The sequence below is a fragment of the Argentina silus genome (assembly GCF_951799395.1).
Source record: "Argentina silus genome assembly, chromosome: 16".
NCBI lineage: Eukaryota > Metazoa > Chordata > Actinopteri > Argentiniformes > Argentinidae > Argentina > Argentina silus.
In genome coordinates, this window is record NC_139670.1 from 1,664,062 (window position 1) to 1,676,561 (window position 12,500).

At 50.6% G+C, this 12,500-nt stretch overlaps 2 protein-coding genes across 2 annotated transcripts in view; both read left to right on the plus strand.

Moving 5' to 3' along the window:
* Positions 1-6,627, plus strand: part of btbd17a (BTB (POZ) domain containing 17a) — a gene marked incomplete at both ends in the record, with an annotated part of 47,517 nt that extends 40,890 nt beyond the window's left edge. The window contains 2 exons of the mRNA XM_083687579.1: positions 4,311-4,585; positions 5,553-6,627. Coding sequence (XP_083543705.1) covers positions 4,311-4,585; positions 5,553-6,627 — 1,350 coding nt within the window. The remainder of the gene's footprint in view (positions 1-4,310; positions 4,586-5,552) is intronic.
* A 1,245-nt stretch (positions 6,628-7,872) lies between these two features.
* Positions 7,873-12,500, plus strand: part of map2k6 (mitogen-activated protein kinase kinase 6) — a 19,480-nt gene continuing 14,852 nt past the window's right edge. Inside the window, 1 exon segment of the mRNA XM_083687349.1 lies at positions 7,873-8,235. Coding sequence (XP_083543475.1) covers positions 8,145-8,235 — 91 coding nt within the window. The 5' untranslated portion in view covers positions 7,873-8,144.

Below are 12,500 nucleotides of genomic sequence, written 5' to 3' on the forward strand. Positions count from 1 at the left end.
CCTCCCCCCCTCCCTCCCGGGCTCACCATTGACTATGACACGCTTATCACGGGTGATCAATACCCCTCAAGGCCGTGGCAGAGGGTCAACATTGACACGACACCGAACCACACTGACCGTTTCTGAGGCTCCAGCAGCGTTCACTTCAGCTCAATCCTCCAGACGCCTTCATGTGACGCTGTGGCGACTTTTACGTGTTATGAGTAAAAGGGGGCCTGGGTTTAGTCTGAGTGGTGATGACTCTTCAAGAGGAGAGGTGTCACATCTCTGACTAACACTCACATGGAGAGAATGATCGCTTCGATCCTCTAATTTACACCCTGTGATTAAACGTGCTCCTGCCTGCAGCGCTAAATGAAATAGCTTTGGTCTCTGTGTCACGCGAGGGAACGGGAGAGCTTGCCCCTGACACACAAACACTAGCACACGCAATCAAATGTGCAGACTAACTAGCTCTACAAATCCTCAAGCCAAATCAATACGCTCCATGGCCTGAATTGTCCCCCTGCCACAGTTGGAGCCTGACTTCACCCTCATGCCCTGCTTGGATGGTGCTGCAGATTCAGGTATTTTCTGCCAGGGATATTTTGTCGTTGGAAATTCAAGGACAACAATTCTCACTGACATGAATTTACATAAAAGCAGACTGTGAGCTTCTGTCTTCTAACGATCTGAATTTGAGCTCGCTTACACACACACACACACACACACACACACACACACACACACACACACACACACACACACACACCCCTACACCCTTGGCAGACATCATGTTGTGTCAGTGAAGTATTCCTATTCCTTTACATCTCGATTCCCTCACCCTGTATCCCTCCCTAGTGCCATGTTGGGGGCTGCAGCCCCCCCCTGTTGAAGGCTGAGGCTCCCCCTGTTGGAGGCTGAGGCTCCCCCTGTTGGAGGCTGAGGCCCCCCCCTGTTGAAGGCTGAGGCTCCCCCTGTTGCTTGCTGAGGCCCCGCTTTTTGGAGGCTGAGGTCCCCCCTGTTGGAGGCTGAGGCTCCCCCTGTTGGAGGCTGAGGCCCCCCCCCTGTTGAAGGCTGAGGCTCCCCCTGTTGCTTGCTGAGGCCCCCCCTGTTGGAGGCTAAGGCCCCCCCGTTGGAGGCTGAGGCCCCCCCTGTTGGAGGCTGAGGCCCCCCCTGTTGCTTGCTGAGGCCCTCCCTGTTGGAGGCTAAGGCCCCCCCGTTGGAGGCTGAGGCCCCCCCTGTTGGAGGCTGAGGCCCCCCCTGTTGGAGGCTAAGGCCCCCCCGTTGGAGGCTGAGGCCCCCCCTGTTGGAAGCTGAGGCCCCCCCTGTTGCTTGCTGAGGCCCTCCCTGTTGGAGGCTGCTAACCAGATCAATGGCACGCATCAGAGCACGAGAGCATCAGAGCACGAGAGCATCAGAGCGCCATCCGAAGGGAGAGAGAGAGAGAACTCGGGGGGGGGGGAAAAAATCAAAGCGGTCGTCATGGCAACGGCCTCAGGTTTCAGGCCAGACCAGATTCCGCCGATCGATGTGGGGCTCCGTTACACGGCCGGGGAGGTCCGGCCCGGATGCGGCACCTAGAAGAAGAACCCCAGTGTCCCACATACGGACCCCTCTTCTCCTCCGGCACCGGCACTGGACAGATGGAACAGACCGACAGCAACACCAGGACGACCAGACAGTACCACTGAGGAGAGGGAGAGAGAGAGAGAGAGAGAGAGAGAGAGAGAGAGAGAGAGAGAGGGGGGAGAGGGGAGACAGAGAGAGAGAGAGAGAGGGGGGAGAGAGAGAGAGAGAGAGGGGGGATAGAGAGAGAAAGAGGGACAGATAGAGAGAGAGAAAGACAGAGAGATAGAGAGAGAGGCAGAGAGAGAGAGAGAGAGAGAGGCAGAGAGAGAGTTAAAGGAGAGAAGGAATTGTTTGGTTGTATTCTATTAAAGAACAGAGAAAGGAAGAGGAGAGATGTCTGTGGCCCGACCCGGAGGACTCCTTACCCGGCCCCACACGGGGCTGCTGTTCCTGGCTGTCTGCCTCCACAGCGGACTGCTCTCTGGAGGTAAGGACACCCAGAGTCAGCCCTCTACCAGACATCAACAACACATTGTGTTGGGGGGGGTGAAAGGGGGGAACAATTGTGTTTCCTACTTCTGTCTCATTAGTAGAAGACGGGGGGACATAAAGAGATTCATGTTCATGCTTCTCGGGTGATAATTAAAGTTGTGTTTTGTTGGTGGCTGCAGTATACCGTTGGGGCATAGAGACACGGAGAGATGGGAACTGCGGTGGGTGTTTGCGTCCTAGTTGACATTTGTTTGATCGTTCTTGGTGGGGAGACCGGGGGACGTGTTTCTCATTGCTTTTGTGGTAAGACTAATACAGGAACAACGTGTCCTATTGGCTGTTTAGCTTTTGGACAGTATTCACTTTGAACGCTGGGGCACAATGTGCTCTATACCGCGAACTAGGTCAGCTTACTGCATTCATGTATCCTATGGGTGATTGACGCATGTGGAATCCATACATAACTACAGTCATCACTTTTGTCTACATGAGTTTGAGCTTCTTCATCGAGCATTTCTGCATTTCTGCCCCGATTTGTGAGAGATCGAAATGTTGTAGTTCTTTATGCCTTTTATGCCGAGGGGAAAATCATCGGAACTAACTACTCAATATTGCGATATTGCCGCTTTGTCATGGGAGAGCTCGACACTAACACAACCATTAATCAAGCCCGCAGAATCCTCTCCATCTCTCGACAGAGCAATCTCTCTGAATCACACGCAGTACAGGATTCTCTGAGTGAGTCAGTCAGTCAGGAAAGAGTAGTTGAGTGTTGGTGTCCATTTCTGGGAAAATCAAGTTGAGATGGAACTTTACACAACAGTGACCCCCGATCCTGTTCCTCTTTTTTTGGGGCGGAAAAGGAAGTGTCACAAACAGACTATTTTATCAAGCATTAAAAAGAGGAACCTCACAGACCGCTGAATCACATCTTACATCCTCTCCACAAATAAGAATCTCTAAACCAGCGATCAATATGAGCTGCACTCCTGCATGTACACCTATAGCACCCAGGACTTTATTAGGAACACTATACTAATACTGGGTAGGGCCTCCCTTTATTAGAACACAATACTAATACTGGGTAGGGCCGCCCTTTGCTCTCAAAAATTCCTTTGAGATTCTGGTCCATGATGACATGATTGCATCACTCAATTCCTGCAGATTTTTCAGGTGCACTTTCAAGCTGTGAATCTCCCGTTCTACCACATCCCAAAGGTGTTCTATTGGATTCAGATCCGGCGACTGGGAAGGCCACTGAAGAACAGTGAACTCATTGTCATGTTCATGAAACCAGTTTGAGACGACTTTTGCTTTGTGACATGGTGCATTATCATGCTGGAAGTAGCCATTAGAAGATGGGTAAATTGTGGTTATGAAGGGAGGCGCATGGTCAGCAACAATACTCAAATAGGCTGTCCCATTCAAGCGATGATTGATTTTTTTTAACAGGCCCAAAGTGTGTCAAGAAAACATTCCCCACACCATTCCACCACCTCCACCATGAGAAGGTGTACAGGTGTTCCTAATAAAGTGTTCAGTGAGTGTATACAGCACAGTGGCAAGGCAAAAACTGAGAGGAAGAAACCTTGAGAGGAACCAGACTCCAAGGGGGACCCATCCTCCTCTGGCTGATCAGGTGCCGAACAGTGAACTAATGTGGAATGTGGTGCAAGAGTTCATGTTGGAGCTAACCAAGCTGTCATGGATTGAACCATATCAGCTGCCTAAAGCAACAGCAACAGATTTTTGTCAAAGCGTTAATTAATTAATTAATTAAATAGTGTCAGCAGCCGATATCAACGGGTTAATTAAATCTGACCCACAATCCCTGGTCACCCGACAGGCAGCCGTCTGTGCTGCTAATCGATGGATTGGATGTTGTGGATGGTTAGACGCTGCTCCCTGTGTCTGTGTAACAGCCATCTCTTCCCCCCTCCCCTCCCCTCCTCTCTCTCCATCCTCCTCCCTCTCCTCTCCCTCTCTGTCCTCCTCCTGCACCCCCTTCTCCCCCCATAATATCCCCCCTCCATCCTTCTTTCTCCTCCCTCCCCCTGCATCCCTTCTCCCCCACCCCCCCATAATATCCCCCCTCCATCCTTCTTTCTCTCCCTCCCCCCTCCTCCTCACCCCTTAACCCCCCACCTCTCCCGCCTATAATATCCCCACTCCACCCTTCTTTCTCCCCCCCCCATCTCCTCCTCCTCCTCCTCTTCCTCCCCCGCCTCCCCCCTCCAGGTGTCCTGAAGCCGGAGGGGACCCAGGAGGGCGGAGGCGGGGGGGACACCATCAGCCACTCCCTGGCCCTGGTGCAGCGCCTGGAGGTCCTGCTGGCCCAGGGCACCGGCAGCGACGTGGGGCTGAGGGTGGAGACCCTGGAGGCGGACGAGGTGAAGGTGATCCAGGCCCACTCCCTGGTCCTCACCCTGCAGAGCCCCGTGTTCCTGGAGCTGCTGCTCAGCCGCAACGCCAACGGCAGCGGCAGCGCCCTGGTCCTCCGGGAGACCGCCGAGTGCACCGCCGTCTTCGATAAGTTCATCAGGTGAGGCGGGGCCGAGGTCGTAAAGGAATTCCCCATCATAAGGAATTCCCCCCATCCTAGGAATAGGCCTAGTGGGGTACAAGGGTCCAGGAGACAACTCAGTCGAAGGGAGAGGGTGTGTTTTAAATGTTGGGGTTCCTTCTAAACCTAATAAAGACAGGTTATCAAACAAGTTGTCTGTTTTTAAATAGCTGGGGTGCCCTCTAGTGGTGTGAATGATCGCAGCTCGTGACTCTGGTTCAGCACAGTAAATGAAAATATCAATGAATAACACATCCTAATGATTTGCGGAGGAGGCAGCATATGGATCATAGTCTGGTGTAGCTTAGAGGCTCAGTCTGACTAGCAGTGCAACATTGGACAGCTCTCTGAGCTCTCGACTGGAGATCCGGAACATTCTATAGGGTGTGACCATAAATAGCTTTGGCTACCCCTTTTTGTTAGGGCTAGGGTTTCCGTCTGGAGGGACTCCAGATAAAGCAAGCGTTTTAAGATAGCAACATGAGACTTGAAATGCATGGTGTGTGTGTGTGTGTGTGGTGTTTGTGTACCTGTGTGTGTGTGTGGGTGTGTGCGTGTGTGTGCGTGTGTGGTGTTTGTGTACCTGTGTGTGTGTGTGTGTGTGTGTGTGTGTGTGTGTGTGTGTGGGTGTGCGTGTGTGTGGGTGTGTGTGTGTGCGTGTGCGTGTGTGTGGGTGTGTGTGTGTGCGTGTGCGTGTGTGTGTGTGTGTGGGTGTGTGTGTGTGTGTGGGTGTGTGTGTGTGGGTGTGTGTGTGTGGGTGGTTGTTTTAGACGAAGGAACTTTCTCAGCTTCCTCCAGTCTTATGATATACAGCACATTGCACGTATACAACATCTGTTCTCCTTTCCAAATCCCTGCTGAACTCTCTGCCCTCTTCTGATGTCCCTGCTCTCCCTCTCTCTCTCTCTCTCCTCCCTCCCTCCCCCTCTCCTCCCTCCTTCCCCAGGTACCTGTACTGCGGTGAGATCTCCCTGCGTCTGGACCAGGCCACTCCACTGCACAAACTGGCCACCAAGTACCACGTCCAGGGCCTCCAGCATGGCATGACCCAGTACATGACCCGGAACCTGGCCAGCGACTCCCCGTCGGGCCACGTGGTGGGCTGGTACCAGTATGCCGTGGAGGCCGGGGACACGGCCCTGAGGGACAGCTGCCTCCAGTACCTCTCCTGGAACCTGTCCTCCGTCCTGCAGAGCGGGGAGTGGGTGACGGTCAGCAGCGACCTCCTCATGTCCCTCCTCCGGCGCTCCGACCTGGTCCTCCAGAGCGAGATGGAGCTCTTCGCCGGCCTGGAGGCCTGGATCGCCCACAACCAGCCGGACGGCCTGACGGCTGAGAACGCCCTGAGGGCCGTGCGCTACGCCATGATGCCCCCGAGGGAGCTCTTCCGCCTGCAGACCCAGTCGGCCATCCTGGCCCACTACCAGGAGTCGGTGCGAGACCTCCTCTACATGTCCTTCCAGTTCCACTCCGCCTCTCCACTCCACATGGCCAAGTACTTTGACGTAAACTGCAGCCTCTTCATGCCCAGGAACTACCTGTCCCCCGCCTGGGGGTCCCCCTGGGTCATCAACAACCCCACCCGGGACGACCGCAGCACCAGCTTCCAGACCCAGCTGGGCCCCAGCGGCCACGACGCCAACAAACGGGTCACGTGGAACGCCCTGTTCTCCCCGCGCTGGCTCCCCCTCAGCATGCGGTCCATGTACACGGAGCAGGGCGCCATGCAGCCCACACGGATCGACGGCGGGCGGCCCCGTGTCATCGTCACCCCGGCGACCTCCAGCGCCGACTTCGCCGGCGTGAGCTTCCAGAAGACGGTGATCGTCATGGCGAGGCAGGAAGGGACGGTGGCGGTGAGGCACGTCTACAACTTCCACCAGAGCACCGAGGAGGCCGGAGACTTCCTGGCCGACGCCGACCTCCACCGCCGCACGTCCGACTACCTCGTCGACAGCTCGCTGTATCTGCACGTGGTGGTCAAGCCTCTCTACCAGACCCTCATCACCACCAACAACTGACCCTTCTCTCTCTCTCCGTACAGGCAGTGGTCATTCACTCAACATGCGCACACACACACACACACACACACACACACACACACACACACACACACACACCGCTCTACTAAAGCATCACACTCATATCGCATTCTAGCCTATTCCATGTCCAGGGAGGGGGGTTCCCAACAGCGTTCGTCATACAATTCATATTCTCAGTTAGTCAACAGGGTGATGAATGATGCTATTACGCTTTAAAGGTCTAATCAACAAGAATGCCGGTAGTGTCAGGATAGTGTTGGATTTCTGAATGACGATCGCAGGAGACAGAGACAAGATGGCCTCTCAGCGGTTACAGAGGCATGTTGCGTGTACATACTACTGAACTGAGCCTATGTTTATTTAAAGATCATGGAGTGTTTCATTTCAAGTTTGAAGTCATGCTTCTAAAATGTTTCTCTATGTTTTGATAATGGTGCTATTACTACTGTTCCCCACCTATTCTCAATGAAGGGGTCACTGTTCATCTCCCCATAGATGACAGCCATAGTCATACAGTAGGTTGGTATTGGTCATCGTATTCAGGTGTGTAGCCCACAGTCTGCTACCCCTGTAGTGGGCCTACAAACCAAGTGTTGTCAAAGTAGAAACTAGTATTGTTTAGTCCGATGTGATCGAATGCATTTAGTTCACTTTTATGGAATAACATTTATGTTGTCAAAAAAATAGATTAGATTTGTTATGATGTAACTTTTGTTTTATAACCACCAGGTATTTATGCTTTTTCGAAAATAGGAAGTTTTGATAACGAACAAACGAGTGTCCGCAGTGATGCCGCATGGTTGATGCTATCTCCTGGTTGTGGTTCGGTGCCATCCAATAAAGCAACGTTTTTCCAGGGCAGTTTGTGTGTCTATAAATGTCTTAAGTTCCTTCTGTTGTTGAGAGGACACACATGTATATTGATTGTATTAGCATATTCGAAATAACACAAGTCTATATAAAATGGAAAACAATACAGATATCTGTCTTATGTAAAGTAAAATATTGAGGAAAGAAATGTATGTGCTTTAGTGAGATCCTGGGACATTCATAGAAATGGTAATAATTTATTTTTTATGCAACACATACAGCAAATTATTTCATCAAATGCAGCATGTATATCATTCATATCACGACCAAACTTCAGCTGAAGATGAAAGATCGGCTTATCAGCTTGGCTAGAAAAATACGATTCCCATCACCCTTTGCGCTCAAAGCAGGAAGAACGTTCGTTCGCTGGGGCTCACACTGATCCAAGTTAGGAGCTTTCAGCTGCCAGCCTTGGCCCATCATGTAAGTGCCGCTGAGAATTCTTTGCAGTGCAATTGCAAAACTACCCATTTCCAGTCCGTTTTGCAAGGTGTGCAATTCTAATATTGCTCTTTGCACGGAAACACACGGCTCAGACGCAAAAGGGCGCCTAGTGCATGAAGATCGAGGGTTGTATTTTGCATCTTTGTTGCAAAGCAAGCCGCTGAAGCTCCAGTGCGAGGGCGATGGAGGGAGGGAGTGAGAAAGAAGGCAAAGTCTTTTGTGCTTCCCCTCCCCCCCATCAAAGCAAAGGGGAAATGTCTCAGCCAAAGGGAGGTAAGAATACAAAAGCGATCTATGCAAAACTACTGATATGCAATCAGCGCTGCATTGTTTGCAAAGTGCATTTTTGCAGGTTGGCTATGGTCAATGCATTTTAAAGTTTTAGGCTTTAAAAGGGTCAGTTGCATTTTCTGTTCAAAGATCTTCCCCTTTGCAGAGTTCCTGGTAAGACGATGCTGTCTGTACTCACTCATATTGACGTTATTCGCAGTCCTCTTGTAACCAGGGATGTTATATAGTTGGCCTGTCATACAGTCAGGAACTCTCCAAAGAGGTTGTAACGCCTTCCTCTAAAGCATGCACGGCCAAATGCACATCTCGACGAGGTGTTGTCTTTGCAAGGTAAATCATAAAATGCATTTATTGCTGCATTTGCCCTGCACACGGGGTGCATGGCATCATTTCAAACTTTGCTTATTATTGTGCATGTGATGCAGCCGAGGACACGGCGTGACAACGTGCAGCTGTCAATGGTCATACTCAAACCACTGGAAAAATCACACCGAAGTTTGACAAATATATTAGTTGCAGTTTTGTTTTCGCTGTCACAGAGCGTAATGGAAACATTATGGGGGGCGCCTCCTTCCCTAAGCTTTGTTACTGCTGTAATACATAGGTAGACATTTCAAAAATAAAAGCTAAATATAGATTTGCTGCGAACGTCTAGTGCTGCGAACAGTTCAAGGAACAGGGGCAATAGGCTATTAAAATACAAGTCTCCAAGCAAAAAAGAAGTCACCGTAACTAGACTGTCAGCTGTGACCGCCACTGTCAACTGCAAGTCTATCTTCAGAATCGATGTCTAATAGTGAAAGCTTTGCGCTGCTTTGCAATTTGACTAGGCCTAATAGCAATGTTAAACCTATTTGAAACTCGGGGTATGCATGCGTGTGATTCCACACCGCTGGCCTAATTGTTAGACGACACTTCTTGCACAGCGTTTACCACAGAGTATATATATATATGTATTCTGTGAGATCATCAAGAAAATGGCCATGATTTGAATGCGATTTGACAATGATGTGTGTTGTAAGGGCGGGGGGTTAGGGGGCAGTGGCAGGGGGCCTGCTGTTGTTTTCCTAGTCCGAAGAGAGGTGATATCATTGCGTAACGAACAGGTGACACACCTGTTTTGTGGAAGTAAACGTTTGACACACACACACACACACACACACACACACACACACACTGGCTGAGTGAGACATGACCAGGTAGTGGCTCTACCCTGATGGCTCTGCAGAGTGTGCAGTGTTTACCTTTACCTGGGTTTCTGTCTATCCAGGTGAAACGTCAACTAACCTACACTGCTGCAGCTGCAGCCAATGGTTAGGCTGGGTCTTGTATGTGAATAACGCACGGCCATGTTTGATGAATGACTGGTTTTGGGACTTCTGTGAGACGATGGCATTTTTGTCTGTCTACTTTTGTGGAGGAATTTTCCCGCTCTGTACTGTAAGCCCTTGACCCCTGAAGATAGACGTGAGAAATAACCTAAACATTTTTGTTTATCATACTTTGACAAAATGGCTGGCATTATCAGTAGCAGTGTGTTTGCATGAAAGGCTAATGAGGGGTGTATATGTTGTTATGCAACACACTGTATAATTTCAGCCATTGAGTTATAACTGTTCGTTATGGTTTATAAACAAGTAATGCACAGTCAATAGCACACTACTTTATACCCTTTATAACACAAGGCTAACATAGCATTACCACATTCCACAAATGAAACCCTGCCCCTGCTCTCATTTCAAGTGCAGGGCCGTGTGTGTGTGTGTGTGTGTGTGTGTGTGTGTGTGTGTGTGTGTGTGTGTGTGTGTGTGTGTGTGTGTGTGTGTGTGTGTGTGTGTGTGTGTGTGCGCTCTGGTAATTACAGTCCACTGTCATGTTAGGAGGCAGGGATGGCTCCTCTGGGTTATTTACCCTCTCCAGGGCTCTGACAGTGCTGCCCAAACAGTCGTGTCTTCACCATTGTGCTGTTGTGATGGTGGCAGTGACCCTTCCTGTGTGTGTGTGTTGTGCTGGTATCAGTGACCCTTCCAGTGTGTGTGTGCGCGTCCCCTGCAGCCCTGTTACTAAGCGGCCCCGGCCCCTGGCCCACCCTCTCTCGCCCCCCTGCACAAATGGGACGTTTGTCATGCAAATGGAACCCTGCGTTTTTCAGCTGCACGGATACTAAAATTGCTGTTTCGACGGGCCGATTGTTGGTCCCGTTCCAGGCCTATAGTGGCTTTCTGCTGCAATAACAGTCGGATTGTTCACCGCATTGTTCTGATGATCCACTAACTGTACACTTCTCTTTTTGGGTTTGTTTCTGTGGGTTGCGTTGACTGAACAGCATGCATCCGCGACACGTCGGATCAGCCGGCATGCAGCGGCAACTTATGCAGCGACAAGATCTTGCAGGAATATACAGATTCCTAATATGTCCAAAAATAGGCGTGCAGCTCCAAAATAGGCCTGTTCCAACTGCAGGAGCACACATACGCATCTGCTTGATGTACTGTGTGTGTATGTAAATGGCAGGGTTGGCTTCAACCTAGATCTTTATGAGCCTCTAGGTGGGTGTGTGTGTGTTGCGTGTGTGTGTGTGTGTGTGTGTGTGTGTGTGTGTGTGTGTTGCGTGCGTGCATGCATGCATGCATGGATTGCGTGCATGCATGCATGGAGCACACTAAGCATCAGCTTGATATACTGTATGTAGATGGCAGGGTTGACTTCAACTTACACACACACCTAGAGGCCCATAAAGATGTGTGTGTTGCGTGTGTGTTGCGTGCATGCATGCATGTGCGTGCATCCATGGACAGATTTGTCTTCATTCACCCTGGAGTAACCCACATGCGATGGCAGCAGCAGGTTTCAGGCAGTCTCTGCTCTGAAAGGGGAAGGGTGGAGTTTGTGTGAGAGTGAGAGAGAGAGAGAGAGTGTGAGTGTGTTCTTCAGCTCAGCTCTCCTGCACGTCAGAAGAATCACATCAATGCATCGCAGCTGAATCCTCACACCGATCTGCAACATCAAACCCTTGCATGATAACGCTGTTTCAGCTCCCTCCTCCCATGCATGTCTTCTGCATGGCCCACCGGCCAGCGTGGTGTGTTTTTGAACACATGGTCCTATCTAAAACAACATTGTTTTGGTTCTCTATCTCGATGGAGGTTGAACTTTGGCCTCCCCCAGCTCTGCTGGAGGCAATAAATAGCCTGCCTCTGTCCTCATGCTTGGATCAAATGTGTTTGATATTAGAGTGGTGCACTTAGTTGCCCCCAGTTGCATAAAAACCCCTAGCCAGCGCCCGGAGAGAGGAGTGCATGTCTCCCCCTCGCGAATGGCTGCTCTCCAGTTACCACAGCACGGGGGGACATACGGCGGGAGATCTGCCGCGGCTCCAAACGGCTCTGTCTGTAGGTGAACCGCCGTTAATTCATTCCAGACATTTTGTTTTCGCGTTTAAACAGTGATTTATGAAGTGGCCCGGTTATCACTGTTCTCGCCTCGAGAAGTGCTTCTCAATTGGTTTAAAAAAAAAAAGAAAAGAAAAAAAAAGAGCTGTAATTATGTGATCCCAGTTAAATGTGTGTAATTGCGGCCTTACCAGCCTGTCAACGGTTACCTGCTCGCTTTGTTTTTTTTGTTAGTTTTTTTTAGCGTTTTCTTTTTTTTTTTTTAAAGCTCTGTCTACAGCGCCGCCGCCGCTCTGCGTGAAACACACCGCGTCACCTGGTCTACTGGAGTCGCAGCGGTGATCCGAAAAGAAACAGGCCTTCGGAGAAGCAGTGTGTCAGCAGTTTGTCATTTAATCTTGGGAGTTTTTCTTTTTTTTTTCTTCTTCTCCCTCCCTCCCTCCCTTCATTCTGTAACCCCCCCCCCCTCCTCTCACACCTCCAGCCAAATCCCCCCAGCGGGGGCCCGCGGCCAACTCAAACAGGCCGGAACATCCTGTGAAAGTCCGCTACAAGAGAGGGGGGGGCGGCCTCGCTCTGAGGAGTTCATAAATAATGCCCGCTCGTGTCAGAGCTACTTTACCAGCCACCGCAGTTCAAGTGCTTCCCTCCATTTGTGAGTTGTTGTTATTATTGACCTGATCTGGAGGAGCGAGAGAAGAAGTCATTTCTTTCACTCCTCCTCCGCTATAAGTAGACTACTCTACAACAAGTAGGTAGTAAGGACCTAGGACCTAGGAATGAAGTGCAGTCACAGTCGGGCCGGTGATCTCACGCCGTCGTAGATACCCGCCCTCAGGTTTTACTGATGTAATT